We start from the raw sequence: 21,833 nt of genomic DNA on the forward strand, positions 1-21,833 counted from the left end.
TTCTTAGAGGTATTTGGGATTAGCCCTCTCTTATTGGCACAGAGAGCCCTTCGTGCTTCATGGAGAAGTTTTAAATGAGCAGCGTTGCTGTTTATTCATTTTATGGATAAGGATTCTTATAAAATTTAAGAATCGGTCATTTTATTTTATCTTTTTGCGTTTGATATTGAGTTCATTAAAGACCGTGCATTTCTTGCCATGTGTTTTTAACTCCTATTGGGTTGAGTAGACTCTCATTATAATGGACGGGGAGGACCTGGGAGAAAATGTTCTTATTCATCTGGACGTCGAGAGTCTTAACCCTGCCATCGTCAAACAGGAGAAATCAGAGTTTTCCACCACTAGGAAAATCTACTCTTATCTAAAGAAGAAGGTATATCTTATTGCTAATTTAGGAAAATAATAATCAGGGCTGGATTTTATGCACTGAAAAGGGTGCAAGTGAGTTCAAATGACCCAATGAGTGTCCAGTGTTTTAACCTGTCAATCACAGGAAAATATCTACATTTCATCTCATTTATTTTAATCATACTACTTTAGATTGCTCTTGTTTGTGTTTTTTTGGTTATATAATGATTGCATTTTGCAGTGCCTTTAAGTTTCCAACCCTTCGGAATCTGTCCACCAAAAGTCAGTGACCAGGCAAGGACAACGTCAGACATCAGATAGACAACCTGAGAGATCCACAGCACAGTTGTGAGACGCTGTGCACAGGACACAACTCTAGCCCAGTCACAACACCACACCACAACACCTGAGCTTTACAGAAGACTGGCAAATGGTGCGAAATCGTGTTTGTACTTGACTAAATGTTGGAACATCCTGTAGAATACTGTTAAATCCATTTTTTAAAATTGTGTCTAATATGATGCAACCAAAGGTCCATTCTAGAAGAATCTGTCCACCAAAGGTCAAATTACCAGGCAAGGATGATGTTAGATAGACAACCAAGAAGCCAAGAGAAACTCTGAAGAAGCATGAGAAGCTGTTCAATTGGTGAAGACTGACAAATGGTGCGAAATCATGTTTGTAGGAGAATCAGAAAACATGTGGCTCTCTGGTCAGCTGACAACAAAATGAAACCATTTTGACCTTTGCACAACCCTGTTCACATCTGTAATAACACCATACCCACAGTGAAGCCTACTGGTGTTAGTATCATGTTAAATATTACCCATGGCTTCTTGATCCTGAGCTTCACCACAAGCTTTCTGACCAAATTTAAGATTTGGTGCAAATGATAAATGAACTTAAATTGACTTGAGGTGCTCCAGATAATAATAGGTATACCTGTGCCATTATTGATCTGTTCTCTTATTTGTAGACCTTTGCGACATTTGTGGCATCTAAGAAGATCTCATCACTTTGGCACTGCTGTGACAAGGCATTCTCAGACCCCTCGTCCATCCACAAGCACGTCTCCAACGTCCATGCGAATGAGATTGACGAGCTCACCAGTGCAGCACTGGATCAGATGCTGAAGCGAGCCAAAGCCGACGACTCCGTACACGAATATCCGAATGATCGTCCGTCAAAAGATGCTTCCTACTGGATGCCTGATATAAGCCATATTTCTGAGGACAAGCTTAGCGAGTAGGTTTTATTCTGCATGCCTTGCTCATTGCCGTCTGTACACGACGACCTGCTTATGATGCGCCTGTGTGTGATTTGCTTGCAGAGGTCCAGGTGAAGTCATCTTGTATTACTGCTATTGTCAGATAAAAGAGCCCAGATTCATTTGTGACTGGCAGAACGAGCTGTGTTCAAAGCTTCGTCTCACCGGAAAGGTAAACAAAGTGCTTTCATTATTTTAGATATTGTTGTGGTATGTCTTTGACTGCACTGCGTTTTGTTCTCGTGCAGGTACGTGTGGCCACAGAGGGCATCAACGGAACAGTTGGCGGAACCAAAACAGCCACGAGCCTTTACATCAGGGCAATGTTGGCACATCCCATTTTCCATGTAATGCAAGTGGAAGATTTCAAGGTAAACAAACAGAAATTCATTTTATTCCCCATTTTGCAATGCATTCTCATACACCGTGGCCAATTGTCATCCTATATACATACCACCATATTTTATCAGTAACTGGACTGTTTTATACACTGCATTTCTTTTGTGTATATATATTTTGTCTATTTATTTTTCCACGGGTCAATTGTACCACTAATGACATTTTATTTGATTTTATTTTCCCTCATCCCTAATTTTTCTCTTAATCTATTTAATTTTATTTCCTTGTGTTGTCTTCTATTTTTATTTTTTGAATATTAACTCTATCATATTATGTTCTTGTATTTATTTATAATGCAGGCAGTCGTAAAAAGCATTTCATTCCATGTCGTACCATCTACAATCGTGTATGTGACCATGTGACAACAGAAATTTATATATTTTAAACCCGAAATGCTTTCAATTCTTCTTCAGACTAGTGACGGCGGTGCAGAGTGCTTTCCCGATCTTAAGGTTGGAGCATATAAAGAAATCGTCCCAATGGGGGTGGATCCAGATATCATCTCCTACAGATCAGCAGGTAGAGAAGAATTGGCTCTTATTTTTCCCTGACTTGTTTTCACCCCCTTTGAATGTTTTCAATTGAATTGTGGTTGTTATTATTATTATTATTATTATTATTGAATCACAATTGTAACATTACACATGGTGGAAAAAATTCAAGGGGGTGAATTCTTCTGCAAGTCACCTTACATGGTAGCTAAAGTTGAGTGGTGTTCTTTCCCATATAGGAAAACATCTGGAGCCTGAGGAATTCCACAAGGAGGTGCAGTCTCTACTCAAAGATGGTTCCTCCAACAGTGATACAATTCTGCTGGACTGTAGAAACTTCTACGAGAGTAAAATAGTAAGCGTCTTTCGTGAATTAATTTCCATCACTGTAAGAAAAGGTGTTCCATGGCGCCCACTTATTATTGAGTTTCTCTCAGGGTCAGTTTAAAAATTGTTTGGCGCCGGATATCCGCAAATTCAGCTACTTCCCTGACTACGTGGACAAGAACCTGGACCTGTTCCGCAATAAGAAGGTGCTGATGTACTGCACCGGGGGCATCCGTTGTGAACGAGGGTCAGCGTATCTCTGTTCAAAAGTGAGTTTCCTCTGTTGAAATGATCCTGTATAAGATCTGTGTGTATTCTCATTCTTAGTCAATAGTAATTGTGGTGTGATTGGGCAGAACGTCTGTAAGGAAGTGTACCAGCTGAAGGGCGGCATTCATAAGTATCTGGAGCAGTTTCCTGATGGTTTCTACCGGGGCAAACTTTTTGTGTTTGATGAGCGTTATTCAATCTCATTCAACAGTGACGTGATCTCAGGTACCATAAAACCGTATCATCAGTGCATGATGTATCTCTCTGAAGCAGGAACATACACACTGTTATTAGGAACACTAAGGTGCACTTCTACAATGACTGTTCCTATGTGTCTCATTTTTCTAGATTGTAGGTACTGTGGGTCTCCATGGGACCAGTATCAGCTCTGCTCAACTGAATTCTGCTACCAGCTTGTCTTATCCTGCACCTCTTGCAGGCAGAAAGGCCTTACAGCCTGCTGCCCTGTGTGTCAAGCCAAAGAGCAGATGCCCAGAGGCAGCCCCTCGAGCGGAAGCGTGCACAAAGAAGAATGCGAATGTACACATTCTCGGCCCCGAATCCCTAAAGACACTTTATGATGAGCAGATCTCTGAGGCTTCCTGCTGTTTCGCATCTGGTGCAGGAAAAATACTGTGTTTTAGAGGAAGATAAAACTGTACACATTGTTTGATGTAGGGCTGGGCAAGATGACAGTATTTCATCAATATCATGATACATTTTTTTTAATCAGAAGACATTGCAGTATCACAACAGACATCTTTTAATATTACCAGTAACCTTGGAAGCAACAGTAAATTCAGGTTTTCAAAGAATTTTTAATGCAATTTTTTTCCATTACTGCACTGATACAGGAATAACATTATGACCACCTGGCTAATATTGTGTTGGTCCACCTTTTGACCCTGACCCTGACCCGTCATGTGCTATGTATCCTGACACCTTTCTATCAGAACCAGTATTAACTTCAGCAACAGTAGATCGTCTGTTGGATCAGATCACGCGGGTCAGCCTTCACTCCCCACGTCCCATCAGTGAGCCTTGGCCGCCCATGACCCTGTCGCCGGTTCACCACTGTTCCTTCCTTGGCCTATTTTTGACAGATACTGACCACTGCAGACCGGGAACACCCAAGAGCTGCAGTTTTGGAGATGCTCTGATCCAGTCATCTAGCCATCACAATTTGGACCTTCATCAAACTCGCTCAAATCCTTACGCTTGTCCATTTTTCCTGCTTCTAACACGACTTTAACTTGACTTATTCATGTCACCTGTCAGTGCTCATAATGTTATGCCTGATCAGTGTATATCATGGCAATGTCAAGTGTTCTGATATTTTTGTCATATTGTCCATCCCTAGTGTGAATTTAAAAGGTCAGGTCATTTTAGAACAATGATTTTATCTTAAACATTTAAGGCATCAAAAAACAATTTCTGTGTTTGACCTTTAAAAATGTTGCTCACTCATAACACACAAAATTTTAAATGAGCTCTGCTGGGTAAATAAATGACATCATCTGGAAATCTTTATAGAACGTTTTTAGTTACATAAATACAAAAAGACAACACAAGGAAATGCGTTAACAGAGGAACAGTGTAAATTTACTCCAAATACACAGACAGGATTTTGGCAATGGACAGAATTACAAGAGGAAAAAAAACCAAAAAACTTCAGTATGTTCATTATTTCCTTTAAAAGACGACCAAGCAAAATTATACATCACACCTTATAGCACACACAGGAACCCCATGGATTCATCCTTCCCTTTTTTGAGAAAGTGAAGTGAACGTTTGGCCATATACATGCATCTGCAAAGAGAAATAAAAAGGAAATAAATAATTCATTTAAACTGGTTATTACTAGAACCTCAAAGAGGTAATGTGTGTGTTAGCTGGCTTACCTGATGACAACCAGACTATGATTAAAAATTATCCCCAGTGATGATAGAGGTACCATATGGTGTCGTTCTTGAGCATCGGCCCAAGCAGCGGGTTCAGCTGCGCCAGGATAGCAATCAGCCAGCTAAATAACAAACAAGCATGAGGTTTTAAAAAAAATACATCACCTCCTCAACAACAGATCATTTCAAATGACGAATATCCTGTGTGATGATGACACTTGTACAGAGTGTCTGCTGACAAATTGTGCTAATCTGGGAAAACCCACTGATGAGGGCTGCACAGTGTGTATGCTGCCCCCATGTGGTTACTGTAATTATAGAAAACATTCCTCTTCATTTATTGGGGTGTAAATACATTTACATTCCTGGCATTTGTGAGACCCCCTTATCCAGAGCGACTTATATTTTATCCCTAGTTTTAATCCCAAAGTTCACTTGCAGGACAACGAGGTGTTTTTTAATCGCACTTTAAACGACCTAACAGATTTGTCGAGGATAAAATAGAGCTTAAATCCCAATAATAAATCTACTAGTTTTGGTCTTTTTATTTTGGCAGATGTCATTTTTATATTGTATAGTAGTTGATCAACTTAAAGGACACCAACTGCCATTTTATAATTTAACTTACAATTATTTAGCTGATGTGCGTTCTCATAATTTCTACATTAATTATTTCGAACTGTTTGACACCGATGCACAATTAATCGTTAATATTGTTACTAACGATTAACAACTGTAGATCAATAATGTGCTTCATTGTAAATACTCTAATATTTTTTTCAAATCGGACTCAAAAGAGCCAAACGATTATAATGATGATGATAATTATGTTATTATTATTATTATTATTATCATTGGTGGTGTTATCACAGACATCAACGTCCTTTTAAAAAAGGTTCATACAGACTCCCTGAATAATTCCTGACCTGTGGTGAACAGTCAATTTTCTGTGACCACTGTACTGACATGCCCTGTGCCTTTTTTAATCGATACTAATGGACAGGCCATTACCCCAAAGCCATGTCTGACTTTCAAGAGGACCTTTTGGGAAAACTACACAGGATTTTAATTTAAGAGAAGGGGGATTTCCTTTATTATCGTCCCATTCATATGATATGACCAAAGGCTATTTTTATCAGTAATAACAGTCGTAGTACTGAATATTATACTCACAAGAGGTAACAGCAAACTGCAGTTAGGACCAGCATGACCACAATAACTCTGTAGTCGAAAAAAAGTGAGAAATGTTACTAAACCAACACAGAAGAAAAGTAAAATGATTGCTTTTAATTAAAACATATACTAAAAAGCCATACTAAAACTGATTTCTCGGGTCATTTGACCGTCACGTGATTCTTACTGCACATCTGCTGCTGTATAAGGAAGGAGACTCGATGATGAATCTTTCCCTACAGCCAGTTTCCACTTATTTTTTTTATCATTCGTTCTCAGCATGCATTAACTAAAGGATTAGTTCATTATATACACAACCAGCTAACTTATTACATAGTCACAGATGTTTTATTATTGCTGATCCGTGTACTGTGTGCTCCTGAACTAAGTAAAATACACACAGTAGAGCCTGAGCTCATCACGTGACTCTCACCTCCTTTAGCTGGTAGCTAACTGTCCTGTTAAGAATTAAGTTTAAGGGGATAATGTGTCAAATATTTCATGTAACAAGTTCAGATAAGTTATCAAGCGCCTGGGTAATTCATTAGACATGACACAGGTTCAAATGGAACACAGTATATTATCTATAACCTCCATTTCCAGTTCCAAGAAAGTTCATTAGCTCTTATGCTAAAATAAACTCACCCCCGATTTGGTCCTTTAGGAATAAACCACGGCACCACTCCTCCAACAATGCCCCAAAACACTGTCATTACGCTTATAGAGATCACGAAAGACATTTCTGCCATTTCTGCTTTTCAAATAAAGACACAAGAGAGTTGTGTGAATGGAGCATGAAGCTGGAGCAGGTTTCTCCAACTTCCACAAACTTCACAACAGCGATGAGTAACAGCCACGTGACTACAGCGGGGTAGGCGGAGCCGCCATCATCAACTGCTATATTAAACGTCCCTTTTTTTTATATTTCACTTTAAAGTGTTGTTGTTTCTCACTTCCCTGGTCTAGGAATTCTAAATATAAGTGGCCAGGGGCACCAGAAAGTTTCATGTCCCATCTTTTTTTATTCCCGCAATCCGTTAATACAGTTGCCACGAGTGACGTCCCCTTCGCGGAGGAGTCGGTTCTTTGAGTGAAGTGTCGTTCGCGGAAGAGTCGGTTCTTTAAGTGAAGTGTCGTTCGCGGAGGAGTCGGTTCTTTGAGTGAATTGTCACTCGAGAAGGAGTCGGTTCTTTGAGTGATGTGTCGCTCGCGGAGGAGTCGGTTATCTGAGTGAATTGTCGTTCTCGGAGGAGTCGGTTATCTGAGTGAATTGTCGTTCTCGGAGGAGTCGGGTCTTTGAGTGATGTGTCGTTCGCGGAGGAGTCGGTTCTTTGAGTGAATTGTCACTCGCGGAGGAGTCGGTTCTTTGAGTGATGTGTCGCTCGCGGAGTAGTCGCTTCTTTGAATGAATTGTCGTTCTCGGAGGAGTCGGTTCTTTGAGTGATGTGTCGTTCTCGGAGGAGTCGGTTCTTTGAGTGATGTGTCGTTCGCGGAGGAGTCGGTTCTTTGAGTGAATTGTCACTCGCGGAGGAGTCGGTTCTTTGAGTGATGTGTCGTTCGCGGAGGAGCCGGTTCTTGAAGTGAATTGTCGCTCGCGGAGGAGTCGGTTCTTTGAGTGAATTATCACTCGCGGAGGAGTCGGTTCCTTGAGTGATGTGTAACTCGCGGAGGAGTCGGTTCTTTGAGTGATGTGTAACTCGCGGAGGAGTCGGTTCTTTGAGTGATGTGTCGCTCGCGGAGGAGTCGGTTCTTTGAGTGATGTGTCGTTCGCGGAGGAGCCGGTTCTTGAAGTGAATTGTCGCTCGCGGAGGAGTCGGTTCTTTGAGTGATGTGTAACTCGCGGAGGAGTCGGTTCTTGGAGTGAAGTGTCGTTCTCGGAGGAGTCCGCTCTCTTAGGTGATATTTAATCTTAAATGAGCAATTTTAAAAAATGACTCAATTGAAACATCTTTTTAATACCTGAGCGGCTCATTAGTGTGACTAGTGAGGTGTGTTTGCCCCTCAGCAGTGTGTATGAGGCAGTTTGACAGAGTACAATGCACTGCTGCTGGGTGAAGTCAAGGGTTCTAGGGGAGGCAATTAATAATCAGAAATCTTAATGAATAAAAACTAATCTTTTTAAATAAAGCACAGCTTTAACATCAATGCCTGGATTCATACTGTAATGTCATAGCACACTATGTATTGTCAAGGTAATTAGATTAGTCAAGAGGTCTTTTGGGGACCCCCAAACATTAGTCTTATTAATGACCCGAGTCAAATTAAGTTAAAGTTAATAAAGTTCATTCAACTTAATTTATTACTTCCACACTAGATGGTAACATTTAATAAACAGAAGATAAGACTGTCTTTAACTCACCATTAAAACTTGACAGATTGTACAACTGTGTAAAGCTGTTTAAAAGAAACACTCAATTTGGGATTCATCCACTAGTTGAGGCAGTGGTGGCCCAGTGATTAAGCATTTGGGTTAATAACTGAATGAATTAAAATCCCAGCACAACTGTTGGACCCTAAATCTCAGCTGCTCAGGGACATTATATCTTTGCTGATTTTCAGATCCAGGTTACTACCAAGCTGTTTATTGCAAATTGTTTCATTATGCTGTGCATTTACATAACTAGGAAAGGAGAATTTCCTCATACTGTGCATGTGTAAGAGTATAAAGGCTCCCTCATTACCTGATGAAATCTGTAAACACCAATTAAAATTAGTCCACTTTAGATGTCCCCTTTTTTGAGAAAAAAAGTATTTGTATATTCGTTTTCCCTACACAACATCCACAAAAAGACCCAACACAGTGCAGACTTTTTTTCCTCAGACATTTATTGTTAGCAAAAAGGTAATGTTCACTCTTGCATTTTCTCAATGGTCTCCTCCTTGTATTTGCCCTTCTCCTTGCCGTCTTGCCGTGACTTGGCTTTGCGCTCCAGGATCTTCTTGCGATCCTTATCCAGCTTTAGCCTGGTGATCACAACCTGGTCAAAAAGAAGACACAATTTTCAGACAAATTGTTAAATTCATATTTAACCAAGTTACCAGTTGTGTGTAGGTGCTCCGCATCAGTATAGCTTTCTGACATTGCCCAAAGCACTGAATCTACCAACCAACCTCAAAAGTCTCCAAGCAAACAATATTCCCAGTTATAAATGTAATGCAATGCAGTGCACACCAGTGGAATCGGAGAAGCTCAACAATTTAAGGAATAACAAGATTTCTATAAGAACATTGTAGGACTGACATCAATTTAAGAGGAAAAAGGTTTCCTCACAACATTTAGAGTTCAACACAATTGTTACACTGGTCTTCGGAAAGTCTGACAACGGCTTCTAACCTGAAGCAACAATAAATAAAAGAAATTGTGTTGCTAAGAAACTGTTGCAGCATACTGAATAGTCAATAAACATTTGCAGCCCAGTAACAGCGTGCATAGTATGTGTGAAAGTAAAGCAAATATCATCCAGAGCTTTACTTCACAGCATTCAAAAAAGCCACATCACAATAACGGCCACATTCAAAACCATGGCACGCTATATGTGCATTTTAATCACACATGCAAACCATCCTCTGTCTTTTGAATAGTTTATTTCCCACCCATCTGGAACACGAGCCATTATAATACTGTCCATTTTAAATGATTAGCTTTCAAAAATAAAGCAGATTTGTGAGGCATAATACTAGGAGCAACATGCAATGCTGCTCAAAGCATTAAAGACAACTATTTCTAAATACAATTTGGTTTAGCCAGGTTTCATCTTGTTCAGTGCAGAATGATATTCAGGTTCCAGACAGTACTGCAGTCACAGATGAGTGTTTCCAAGGTTTTCAAATAGACTTTTTGTAAAATAAATCCAAAAGCATCTCGAGACCGTTAATACTTCGTCGGCCTTAAACAAAAATCACAAGTAAGCAAAGAGTTTATAATCAGTATTCAAATCCACAGGAAGTTTGTGTCAATTGAAAAGAATTGGTGATCAGATTACATTATCTGGAGTATAAACATCTAACATTTCAGGGGTAAATCGACCAACATGAGCTAAAACCAACTAGTGATCACACCACAGACAAGATAGGAGTTCAGAGTAAAGCGGTGCTCTGATGGTCAGTTCCAGACAACAAACAGCTTCACCAGCATCTGAAGCTACATCCCCTAAACACAAATCAGTCTGACATGGTGTGAAGACCCCCGGCATAAATACCTACTTTTATTTATATTACCCACTGCATTATATAGACACGTCCGAGACCTCATTTACTCTTGGTCATTTCGTGCGCAATGTATTCGGGTTGTATCCTTTTAATAACAAGCATTTACATTTGTAGTTAAATGAGATTCGGATTAGAGAAAAATCTGATTGCTCAGATACACTCAATATGAAAATAGACTCATAACATCAACATGTCTTTTTCCTAGTTACCGGTTCTATGCAAAATAATTGCCGCTTTCCCACAGCCTTAAATTTTCTGGATGACAGTCTCGCATCAACTTGGAAATGTCAGAGACAGAAGCTCTGTTCACTTCTTGTTTTGAGTTTGTCATCATGAGCCATGTCCCAAATCACATACTGAGAGCCTAAGGGCATTTATGCAAATGTAAAACATCCAAAAGATTGTGACATAAAACCAAATCACAGGTTTTGTAATTCAAACACTAAGCCTTTATCGTGACTGTGTTCATGCACTAAAACAGTCTAGATTATTCTTCATGTAAGCGCTCTGAGACAGCGCTCTAGTTTATCCAGTCTGCAGAACCAAAACATGTATTTACACATTGTGTAACAACAGCAAAGAGATAAATCACATTTGTGTTTAAAAATGAATCTTGAAGGCATTTATGCAGATAAACACTATCCACATAAAGGGTACACATCTTTTGCAACACACTTGGATCTCATACCTTGCTAGGGTGGATGCCCACATGGACGGTGGTTCCATTGGCCTTCTCACGCTGCACACGCTCGATGTAGATGACATATTTCTTCCTGTATACCTGGACAACTTTGCCAATCTGCTGGCCTTTGTAGTGTCCCCGGACCACCTGATCATTTTTAAAAAAATTAAAATAAAAACATACAGATGTTAAACACCAACACAGTAGCTTTTGACATGTTAATACCTCCTGCAACAACTTAAATACAGACTACAAATTTGTTAGAGAGTAGGAATATATTTAGGCTCAAATCTAAGTAAGTGCAGCAGCTACACAAACTACAACTGTAAGTCCATATCAACATTTAGCAGTGTAAAATGTACATAAATGTGAAAGGTTTGCCCTACTGTTGCTGATCACAACTCATTAGACATTACTACACTGGAAACATCCAAGTCAATGAGAAAATCACTAGTGACATCCGAGGTATAGCCTGTCCTACGCAAAGCCTGTGGCCATGTCCACAATAATACGCTTTCGTTTAAAAATGCATGTTTTTCTATCCGTTTTCGCATGCATTTTTTCATCTGTCAACACTGACTTTCCTCGACAGTAAATAAACGCCAGGCGGAAATGATGCCAGTCGAACCGTTTTACTTGTGTGCAGTACAGGGACATGCGTGTTTTCAGACTTTACAGTGTGGATGACCAACTTCTGGGAAACGATCGACAGCAATAATGTGGATGCAGAGCGTTTTTAGACAAAAAACGTTTTCAAATTTATCTTCATTAGTGCAGACATAGCCTTAAATGTCAATCAAATGGTTGTTTTATGACCCAGCTGATGGACAGAGATTTAAGTTTGTCACACTGATCACACGATGGACCTGCTAATGTCAGAATCAAGACAACCTTAAGACATTACAACGGTAAGACAATGGCGATGGTCTTTACCTGGACTTCATCGTCCTTCCGGATGGGCATGGACCTTACGTTGTATTTCTGGCGGAGCTCTTTGGAGAGAGGTGAAGACATTATCTTCCTGCGGATGTGTGACGGGGCATTGAAGTGCCTCTTGCGGTTCTTACGCCGGGAGGAGGTCACAAACGGATTGGTCTTCATGATGGCTGTGGACAAGAAAAAGATGACCAGTCAAGCCCACAAACAGGAGCACAACACCTTGGTGAGAATATCCTGATTAGAGTGTGCTGGTGTATAAGGTGCACAGTGGACACACTAAATCAGTGACCAGGCAAAACTATAAGACAAGTTTTAAAGAAGCACAACAGACTACTAACTATAGAAGCATTTGACAAAAACAGCACAGTGAAAACTTTTGGACCGTATAAATGAACGCTGTGTCTCTACAATTAATGGCTTTATTTTAAAGGACACGTTCAACCATGTCGCCATACAAGAACATTCAAGTGCCATAACATGGAAACGTGAAGTTGAGCCGCTAGCTAAAAGAAGCATGAAGACCACAAGAGCAACCCTAAAAGCTTACTTTCTCACCTACAGCCTTCATAAGCTGTAAATATAAACAGTGTGCTCTCTAACAGTTCAATACAGAAGCACATTTTAATCATATAGAGTGGAGCATGAATGCTAGGTAGCAATATGCTAGCTCCGTCTTTCGGCATATAAATTGGGAGTTTTTCGGGGACCGTATTCGGAAATATCACCATCTTATGAACACTTATAATGTTCTATATCGCAGAATAGGGATTTAGATGTTTTATTTTACTAAAGTGGCCCGGATGGACAAAGATAGAACTTATACAGATTTGCCAACAACGCTTACCCTACCGATTATTCCGCTATGGCCGCCGGAAAAGAGGCTGCAAAACTACTTCCGCCCGAATTAGTCGTGCCGCAAATATCGCGAGAACAACATTCGCGTGCGAGATTTGAAACTACTCTCCCTCGTGGTGACTGAATGTAGCTCAAGTCTTTTTTTGTTTTGGTGGAAAAAAGGGTTTAGCGCATTGGAATGTCTACCTGTTTTTCGTTTGTCGCACAAATCCCTATCCATATGCTTAAAAAGTGGAAAAATACACTATATTGCCAAAAGTTTTGGGACAGCCCTCCAAATCATTGAATTCAGGGGTTGGGCTTGGCCCCTTAGTTCCAGTGAAAGGAACTCTTAATGCTTCAGCATACCAAGACATTTTGGACAATTCCATGCTCCCAACTGTGGGAACAGTTTGGTGATGACCCCTTCCTGTTCCAACATGACTGCACACCAGTGCACAAAGCAAGGTCCATAAAGACATGGATACAGTATATATACAATATATACATATAATGCATGTTCATAAAGACATGCATTATATGTGTATATTGATAAACAGTGAGTTTGGTGTGGAGGAACTTGACTGGCCTGCACAGAGTCCTGACCTCACCCCGATAGAACACCTTCGGGATGAATTAGAGCGGAGACTGCGAGCCAGTCCTTCTCGTCCAACATCAGTGCCCTGACCTCACAAATGCACTTCTAGAGGAATGGTCCAAAATTCCCATAAACACACTCCTAAACCTTGTGGAAAGCCAACTCTGTATTACATCCATGTGCATGTAAAGGCAGACGTCCCAAAACTTTTGGCAATATAGTGTAGCTTAGAAACAGTTTTGCAAAAAAAAAAAAAGGTATTCACGCAACAAAAAAAAGTGTCACATGACAAAATATCACGTATCACGCACCTGTCATCAACAAATGCCTTCAGAACAATAGATGTTTTTGTGCTTAATGTAATGTAATGTAAGGTCTGGGGAAGAATAGGGATGTGCGTGCCATTCCAGTGCACCATAAATTGTTATGACAGTGATATTAAAAGACCAGATTTAGAGCACACCTTATTAATAAAGCATATTATCTACATAATGCAAATAAAACTATATACAAGCTCTTGCCTGTATGTAGTATGCATCATCACTAAGGTGTTTACTGAATGTGGTCTTTTCTCCTAACAGAAAACAGTAATGCATTAGGACAGTAATATTAAATCATTAAATGTGAAAAATATTGTCTTTCAATTTGGATTTTAATAGTAGACAGCGTTTATAACAACATCATGTATGGAAACATATGGATTTCTTTTGCGATACACTAAAACGTATGCGACAGTAATGATGTGATCATGCTTTGATCGGTAAAAGGGCAATTGGATGTAAACAGGCAGGAGACAGCCAATATTGCAACCTTAATTTTAATGTAATTGTTTTAAAGCATTTTCACATTGATAACCCAACAGTGCAAAAATGTGGTTTGATACCTGACTTGCAATTGCTGTGGATTTCGTAAACTATATAAAATACATTCAGCTATAGCGTGCGTGTGTGTGTTTGTATGTGTGTGTGTGTCTGTGTGTGTGTGTGTGTGAGAGAGAGAGAGAGAGAGACCATGGCATATTTGTTCGTGCCAGTCATGCTGGTTTACGTATTTCTATAACTGCTAATCTCCTGGGATTTTCACCCACAATAGTCTCTAAAGTTTATACCAAATGGTGCAATGAAGAAAAACATCCAGTGAGCAGCAGGTAAGCAGACAGAAATGCCTTGTTGATGAGAGAGGTCAATGAAAACTGGTTCTATCTATCTATCTATCTATCTATCTATCTATCTATCTATCTATCTATCTATCTATCTATCTATCTATCTATCTATCTATCTATCTATCTAGGTTCTACTTATATCAGCTAAAAACATAAAGCAGTGAGCACAGACTTAAAAAACTGGACACTTAAACCCTGGAAAAACATACCCTGGTCTGATGAATTTCAATTTCTGCTGAGGCACACAGATGGTAGGGTCAGAATAGCTTGAATCCACAGACCCTTGTGTCATGATAAGCCTTGTGTCATAAGGAACACTTTGGGCATGTTAATACCAATCAATCATGGCTTGAAAGCCATAGCCTTTGAGTTCTGAGTATTGTTGCTGACTATGTGCATCCCTTCATGGAAACAATTTACACCTCTAATGTCACAAAGCAAAATTCATAAGAAAATAAGTTCAATGTCCTTCAGTGGCTTTCCCTGTCACCAGATCTGAGTCCAATAGAACATCTTCGGGATGTGGTAGAATGGGAGATTTACAGTACCAAGTGGCACATCATCATGGACCAGAATCTCAAACAAACTTTTCCAGCATCTTGTGGAATCCATGCCAAATGGGACCTTTGAGAGCAAAGGTAGGCCCTAAGCATTATCACCGACACTGAGGTAAAGGTGTAAAGGAACAAAAAACGATTAAAATCATAATCATAATAATTAAAGGGCTGTTTATTTTAAAGTAAACTATACACATTGCCTATACACAGATATACTGTAGGTTTTAAAGGCAGAATGTGCTGAACTGTTACATATTTTGTAATAGACTACAAAAAAATGTTGGCCTTAAGAATACCACATGAAAGGTAAATACTGACAAAATCAAGGCCAGTGTGTTAACAATTTCAGGAGTGTAAAGTATTCCGGTCTTAAAATTTACATTTATTTGAGCAGACAATACATGCTTTTGATCAATTTTAAAGTCTTCTTCTTAGTGCATCCTTTTCTTTTGCCTGCCCTCATAAATCAAGTGAAATACAAAAAGCTCTCCTTTCACAAATCAGACAGCTGAATGCAATAATGTTGCCTTTCATAAATCTAAATTTAGGAATCAACTTCCACTATTATGGTAGAAATATGATACACTTAAAACAATCGAGCACGTGAAGGGAACGGATGTGTGTACTTTGCTCCGAGTCAATAAAAAAAAAAAAAAAGACTCAGGTGGTGAGAAGGTCTAAGATGTTTCTTCCTAGTGTTTTTGAAAAACCTGTCAAAAGACACTCTGCTCTCAAACCACAGACAGAACAAACCTCAAACATAAGGTTCCGTTTCAATGGAGAATAGATTGGTGCCTGATTCTTTTGTTTTATGAGAAATAAATAAAGCTATTGGGTTTCCAGGTGGGTTCCATGTATGTACATGTAAAAAGGAAAAGAAAAATGAAAAGGTTAGCCATGGTGTACAGAAAAGTGTTGGTGATGAAAAAATATTTGGAGTTAAAAATGCAATTCTATTTCATAGAAGTGAATACATTTTTCAGTGGTGTTAATCACAGAAATTCAGAATAATGTCTTAATAGCTGCATATGAAAGTAGTCTAGATTAATAAACAAGTACAAAAACAAAGTTTTGTGTATATTTATATATATATATAAAGAATTGCCCTTCCATCCATCCATTGTCCTATACCCGCTTTATTCCTAATTAGTGTCACGGGGATCTGCTGGAGCTTATCCCAGCACACATTGGGCGAAAGGCAGGGGTACACCCTGGACAGGTCACTAGTACATCACAGGGCCACATATAGACAGAGAATTGTCCTTGATATACAAACAAAAAAGAAAGTAAATCTCTTTCAGTTCTGTGTTTATATTTATCTGGTCCTAAATAAAATATAGTGTCCTAATATTTCATTTTTTCATTTCATTTCATTGTCTGTACTGCAACAAAAAAAATTAAATAAATAGATTTCAGTATGAAATAGCCATTTGCTCCCAAAAGATAAATGAAGGCCATCTCCAAGCAATTTGAAATTCACCGTTGCGCAGTGAAAATGAATATTTACAAATGGAAAGCATTTAAAATAGTTGCAAATCTTCCCAGGAGTTATACATAATGTGACCTACAGGCCTCTGAAAGCATATTAAATATTTATGTTCATGATGGTATAATCAGGAAAGACTGAACAAGAATGATTTGCCTGAAGGGTGGCTTGGAAAAAGCTCCCAAAAAGAATATGGCAGCACAACTCCGTCTGAACAATCCACTAAAGTTCTGATACAACATCCTACTGATGAGACCAAGGTGGAGATGTTAATTCATCATGCACAGCACCATGTTTGGTGGAAACCAAACACAACATATCACCACAGGCATCTCATACACCATGTGTAAAGCATGGTGGTGGAAGAGTGATTGTGGCTTGCTTTACAGCCACAGAATTCTGGAAACTTGCAGGCTTTGAGATGAACACCACTTTATACCAGACAAACATGAGGCCATCCGTCCAACTGCTTAGATTTGGGTCATGCAACAGGACAATGCAGACCACCAAAAAATGTATATTGTTGGAATGTCCAAGTCAGTGTCCAAACCTCAACCCTATTGAAATGACATCAGTTATTGTTGCTAAAGTTGACTCTACATGCTACTGAATTATAGGGTGTACTTATTTTTTTTAGATTTACTTTTAGGGAAATGACTACATATTGAAATCTGTTTTGTCTATGTGTGTATTTTGTAGTCATGTGAGCTTACTAGTTTGTTTATAGAAGCTGGTCAGGAGCGCACACGCAGTCTTTATTTAGGTGCTGAACCGAAGGTGAACTTTTATTTATTTATTTTTTTACCATGACTACAGAATATTAAAAGTATACATATGAACAGCTCATGAGAAAAAACAGAGGAATGTAGACATTTGCATGCATGAATTTCCTCGTTGAAATGATTCAATTAAAGAATTAAATTTCAGGTCTTTTGCTAATGTAATTTTTATTGTTCATGAATTTCTGTAGTATATTAGCAGTGTGAAAGACTAAACAATATCTAGACTAATGCTTTTTAAGAGTCGGGTAAAACAGCAGGCTATAATGATTATTTTATATTTTATTGTTTTCAAAAAATTACCATAATTTCCTGTTCATTCAGAAGCCAAGCATTTTTGCAACTCCTTAAGCTGCTGCTTTTATGTTTTCAAGCCCCTTTGTGTGGCATTAAATGTCAGCGTACAATTCTATATTTTTTATTTTATACAAGAGCCACCACAGGGTCATTGTAATGAATACTATGGGCATTATGCTGCATATGTAGACTGTTTCCTTTTGTGATAGTGGGCTATATTATATATTTTGTTTCTCTCCCAGTTGACTGGGCCAGTTTCATTTTTTACAGCTGAGTGTTTAACACACTTTAAAACTCTGCTCTTTTGAAGCGGAGGCTTCGCTAATGAATTGCCCTAACCTGCCTCAAAAACAGGTGTTCTTTCTTTGGTCATCTCAATAGGATCCATTGAAAAGAAGCACATGCCAATAAAAGAGGATCAAAGACAAAACCTTGGATGGCTCATGTCCGTAGTGGCAGGCAATGTTCTATGAGAGAGAGTTCCCAGAGTGCACCTATAGACCTTCAAAGTACTATTTGTTTGCTTTGTGGCAACAGGGCTTAAGAACTTCCTGAAAAAGAAATAAAAGGCGTATTTAAGTAAAAAGGGGGCAAAGCAGACAAGGAGAGCACAATAAAGCACAAAGTAGTGATGATTCAAAAATTTCTTGCCCACTTAGACTGCAAATAATGCCCTATTCCTTTTTTTGATAAATTTTGTCCAAAACTTGCCAGTGAGTAAACATGTTGATCCAAACAAGTATGGACAAGTTGAGATCAGAACAAATTTATGCTAATCATTATATTTTAAATGTAATAGCAGTGTGTTTTCATGCTGCTGATATTCCTCCCATAATTATCAGCTTGGGATAACTGGAGCAGCAGATTGATGAATATAGGCATATGTAGCCTGTTAGTTGTGCTGTTTAACTTCTGTCCTCAATGCAGCCTTGTTCTGTATTATGTTCATTTCCTCATTTTTACAGCAGTAGTGTGGTGTACACTCAGTGACCGCACTGACTGTACCGCTCATTTGGCTCCACCTTCAGCTGCCCAGCACAGGTGTGTCCTCACCTGTGACAAAACCTGGTATGTAGTCACACGCATTCTGATTGCGGCAAAAGGTGTTTCATACTTGGTTGAACACGTGTGCCAAATGTAATCGCAGCGACCTGAGTGGAAACCATGGGCAGATTTTGGAACGAGGTGAGTCGCGATGGAGTCGCTATTGGAACATTTCCGAAGCTTTTCCCCCCCGCAAATGTATACTTATAACACTATTTTTTTAAAACACTGATACTTGATGTGATCCTCTCTCTCACTCTCTCGCAAACAGCTGTTAATGGTGCTGATGCTGGCGGATATTTTGTTCATGGCGTTGGCGCGCAAAGAAGGCAAAGCGCGGAGGCGTAAAGTGGAGGGTCAGCAGGACGCGCAGCCGCAGCGCAACTCCACTTCTTTTCAGATTCCCCTCGACCCAATACTGACCGGAGACCACACAGCTGGAGCCGGAGAACACGAGGTGGACTTCGACAAAGCCATAGATGACATGGTGTCCCAGGTGAGGAACAACCCGGCTCTGTCCAAAAGCAAGTGCGTGGTGGACCGTCACCTGTGGATGTCCAACAGCCGAAGCCTCTCCCCGTGGTCGTACAGGTGAGTCCAGCATCCGCGTTTCTGTTGTTTTTTGTTTTGTTTACACATTTCAAAACTAAACGTTTCACAGTGCTGCATAAAAACTTCTATTTAAATTCTTCCAAAATGATCTATACAGATGTGTGCTTTTACATAGGAATGTATTTTAATGTTTCACAGATGTATTGTTAGTGTTTATTAAAATAAACTATTGACAATGGGAAGTAAGTGTGCAGATATTCCTTTAGTCTATATTTAGATAGGCTGTTGATACTGGGAATAATGGGCTACTGCTATCAATTCATAAGTGTGCTTATCTTTATTTCCGAATGGAAGACAAATATTCCCTAATAACTGATGTTAGGACTGACTCTAAATGTTTTGGTAGAATCTTTTGACAAAACTTTGGCCTCATTCCTTTATGATTTTGTGCTGGACTGCATGGCACACTAACTTTTCGTTTTAGAAAAGCACTCCTAGAAGAAGGGCACTCAACTTCTGACTGAACTTGGGTGGTCCCCTTAAGTGTGTATGTTGTTTGTACTGTTAGTGTAACTCTTTTTACCTAGAATAGTGCATGTGTACTGGGGCTTTAAAACTTGACTTACAATCCACTTACAGTTCCTGATTTTAAACATACATTATATTCACATTTCCGTGTGGAAGATACATATTAAATTTAAAAAGGATAAAGGTACTACCCCTGCAACAAGGTACACTTTTATACCCTTTATACATTCAGAGTGTAAAAGAATTGTAAATGATTTATTTAGGCCTAGAAATATTTGCATTCGGCTGTTATTAATGGAATAAGAACGAGAGTATATGTGGAAATATGACAGTATTACAGTAATGACTGTAAACATATGAAGATAAAGCAAAGTGATGCAGTCTAGAACATGAAAACATTTGTGCAGGCCTCTTTTGCTTCTGAAAAAAAGTGCATAATTTGCATGCTAAACCCACATCCTGTATTAAATTGCATCAACATCAGATAACAATGTAAGAAGTGTCATTATTTGTGATGTAATTTGTACTCCACCCTGTAACTGCAACAGGATCAATCATGACGAGAACCGCAGACCCGTCGACATACCAGAGGCTAAGTGTGCATGTGCAGGCTGCATTAACCCCTTCACCATGCAGGAGGACCGCTCAATGACCAGTGTGCTCATCTACGCCAAGATCCCGGTGCGGCGGCTGCAGTGTCCCCGCAAGAAGAAGAAGAAGTGTGTGCCACGGTACCGCACCGTGGTGGAGAGCATCGCCGTGGGCTGTACGTGCATAGCAGGCTGACCACCGAACTAATCTTTTTACGAACTCTCACTCTGATCACGTGTTTTTATTATTACCACAGCTCATGTACATCTTCAGTGTCAGGTTGCTGAATCAAAACATAAACACAAACACAGTGTGTAACAATACACCAGAGCAACCATCTCTCCATTTTGTCACAGCTGAGTATTGTTATTGTTGTTGTTGTTTTTCTTTATATCAGTTATAATAGACTTTTTATTAGCCATTAGCTTGTTATTTTTTTTATGCAGTTATGATATGCAGCCAAGTTTTCCAAGCAATTCATTTTTCTCTGTTTCATTCCTAAGCAGTGACAACCTGAGAGCTGCTCCTTTTTTCTATTTGTTATTCTTTAGGCCACAAGGCCAAATACAGCTGTATTGTATTTACATTTACAGAATTTGGCAGACGCCCTTATCCAGAGTTACATTTATCTCATTCAGCTGAGGGTTAAGGGCCTGGCTTCAGGGCCCAGCAGTGGCAGCTTGGCAGTACTGGGATATTCATGATCTTCTGATCAGTAGTCCAAAGTTTTTTAAACACTGAGCTTTCCTAAGATTTTCAGAGTCATTGTTACACCTTGCTGCTTTTTTTTGTCTATGATTATTATTATGCTGTTGCTGAAACATTTGTTCCAGAGTTGAATCTTAAACACTATGCATTGTAAATGCCTCTTGAGCTCAGGTCTATTATTTTGCTCCATTGTAAAATATAATGCATGCATTTATTACTGACACAGTATGTAGGGTTAGATGTGCTAAAAGCATAATAAATAAACATACATTAATAAATAAAAGTCTTTAAACAAAAGTGTGTGTATATAGGCTATAGGCTAATATTTCATTTGGTGATAATATATATATATTATAATATTGTTTTATTTATTTTTTAATTGCATGTCATCAAATCAAAATATCAATGTGACAGTGCCTAATTATTACCTCTGAGTGTTGGTGGTAATAATCTTCACACTGAATCTGCTTTATTAATTAAACACACTAACGGCTTTGGGGGTCATACATTTAAACTCTCAGTAAAATGTATATTTTGCAGAAACACTAAAACTACAAAAGACGTCCAAATACATCAATTTGCGGCCCAAATGAACAACAGAACAGCTCTCTAACCTGATGGACCTGATTAGGGAGGAAGTTACTGATCTACTCAGTATAAAACACAGATTTAATGTAGATACTACTCAAAA

General features: G+C 39.1%; 4 protein-coding genes across 6 annotated transcripts; 2 read left to right on the forward strand and 2 right to left on the reverse strand.

Annotated features, from left to right (window-relative positions):
- The first annotated feature begins 31 nt into the window (after nt 1-31).
- On the forward strand, nt 32-4,243 carry LOC131365009 (thiosulfate sulfurtransferase/rhodanese-like domain-containing protein 2). 2 transcript variants are annotated; one of them, XM_058408567.1, is made up of 10 exons: nt 237-373; nt 590-781; nt 1,325-1,593; nt 1,679-1,787; nt 1,864-1,986; nt 2,428-2,533; nt 2,745-2,860; nt 2,943-3,101; nt 3,189-3,327; nt 3,451-4,243. In XM_058408567.1, exons 2-10 carry the CDS (start codon nt 779-781, stop codon nt 3,681-3,683), a joined length of 1,257 nt encoding a protein of 418 aa, XP_058264550.1. In that variant the 5' UTR covers nt 237-373; nt 590-778; the 3' UTR covers nt 3,684-4,243. The 2 variants fall into 2 exon arrangements, with proteins under 2 accessions (XP_058264549.1, XP_058264550.1); XM_058408566.1 differs by lacking the exon at nt 590-781 and having other exon boundaries at nt 32-373.
- A 383-nt stretch (nt 4,244-4,626) lies between these two features.
- Nucleotides 4,627-7,029, reverse strand: atp6v0e1 (ATPase H+ transporting V0 subunit e1). Its single transcript, XM_058408570.1, has 4 exons — nt 6,822-7,029; nt 6,177-6,224; nt 5,004-5,125; nt 4,627-4,911 (listed from the first exon to the last, which is right to left on the reverse strand). The coding sequence occupies exons 1-3, from the start codon at nt 6,923-6,925 to the stop codon at nt 5,032-5,034; spliced, it is 246 nt and encodes an 81-aa protein (XP_058264553.1). The 5' UTR covers nt 6,926-7,029; the 3' UTR covers nt 4,627-4,911; nt 5,004-5,031.
- Nucleotides 7,030-8,981: 1,952 nt separating this feature from the next.
- Nucleotides 8,982-12,963, reverse strand: rpl26 (ribosomal protein L26). Of its 2 annotated transcripts, none has more exons than XM_058408833.1 (4): nt 12,856-12,963; nt 12,001-12,173; nt 11,074-11,214; nt 8,982-9,154 (listed from the first exon to the last, which is right to left on the reverse strand). In XM_058408833.1, the coding sequence occupies exons 2-4, from the start codon at nt 12,166-12,168 to the stop codon at nt 9,026-9,028; spliced, it is 438 nt and encodes a 145-aa protein (XP_058264816.1). In that variant the 5' UTR covers nt 12,169-12,173; nt 12,856-12,963; the 3' UTR covers nt 8,982-9,025. The 2 variants fall into 2 exon arrangements, with proteins under 2 accessions (XP_058264816.1, XP_058264817.1); XM_058408834.1 differs by having other exon boundaries at nt 12,851-12,927.
- A 5,782-nt stretch (nt 12,964-18,745) lies between these two features.
- Nucleotides 18,746-21,411, forward strand: LOC131364417 (interleukin-17B-like). The gene is made up of 3 exons (XM_058407559.1): nt 18,746-18,904; nt 19,035-19,354; nt 20,392-21,411. The coding sequence occupies exons 1-3, from the start codon at nt 18,884-18,886 to the stop codon at nt 20,627-20,629; spliced, it is 579 nt and encodes a 192-aa protein (XP_058263542.1). The 5' UTR covers nt 18,746-18,883; the 3' UTR covers nt 20,630-21,411.
- Nucleotides 21,412-21,833: the final 422 nt, after the last annotated feature.

Source organism: Hemibagrus wyckioides, linkage group LG14 (assembly GCF_019097595.1).
Source record: "Hemibagrus wyckioides isolate EC202008001 linkage group LG14, SWU_Hwy_1.0, whole genome shotgun sequence".
NCBI classification, from domain to species: Eukaryota; Metazoa; Chordata; class Actinopteri; order Siluriformes; family Bagridae; genus Hemibagrus; species Hemibagrus wyckioides.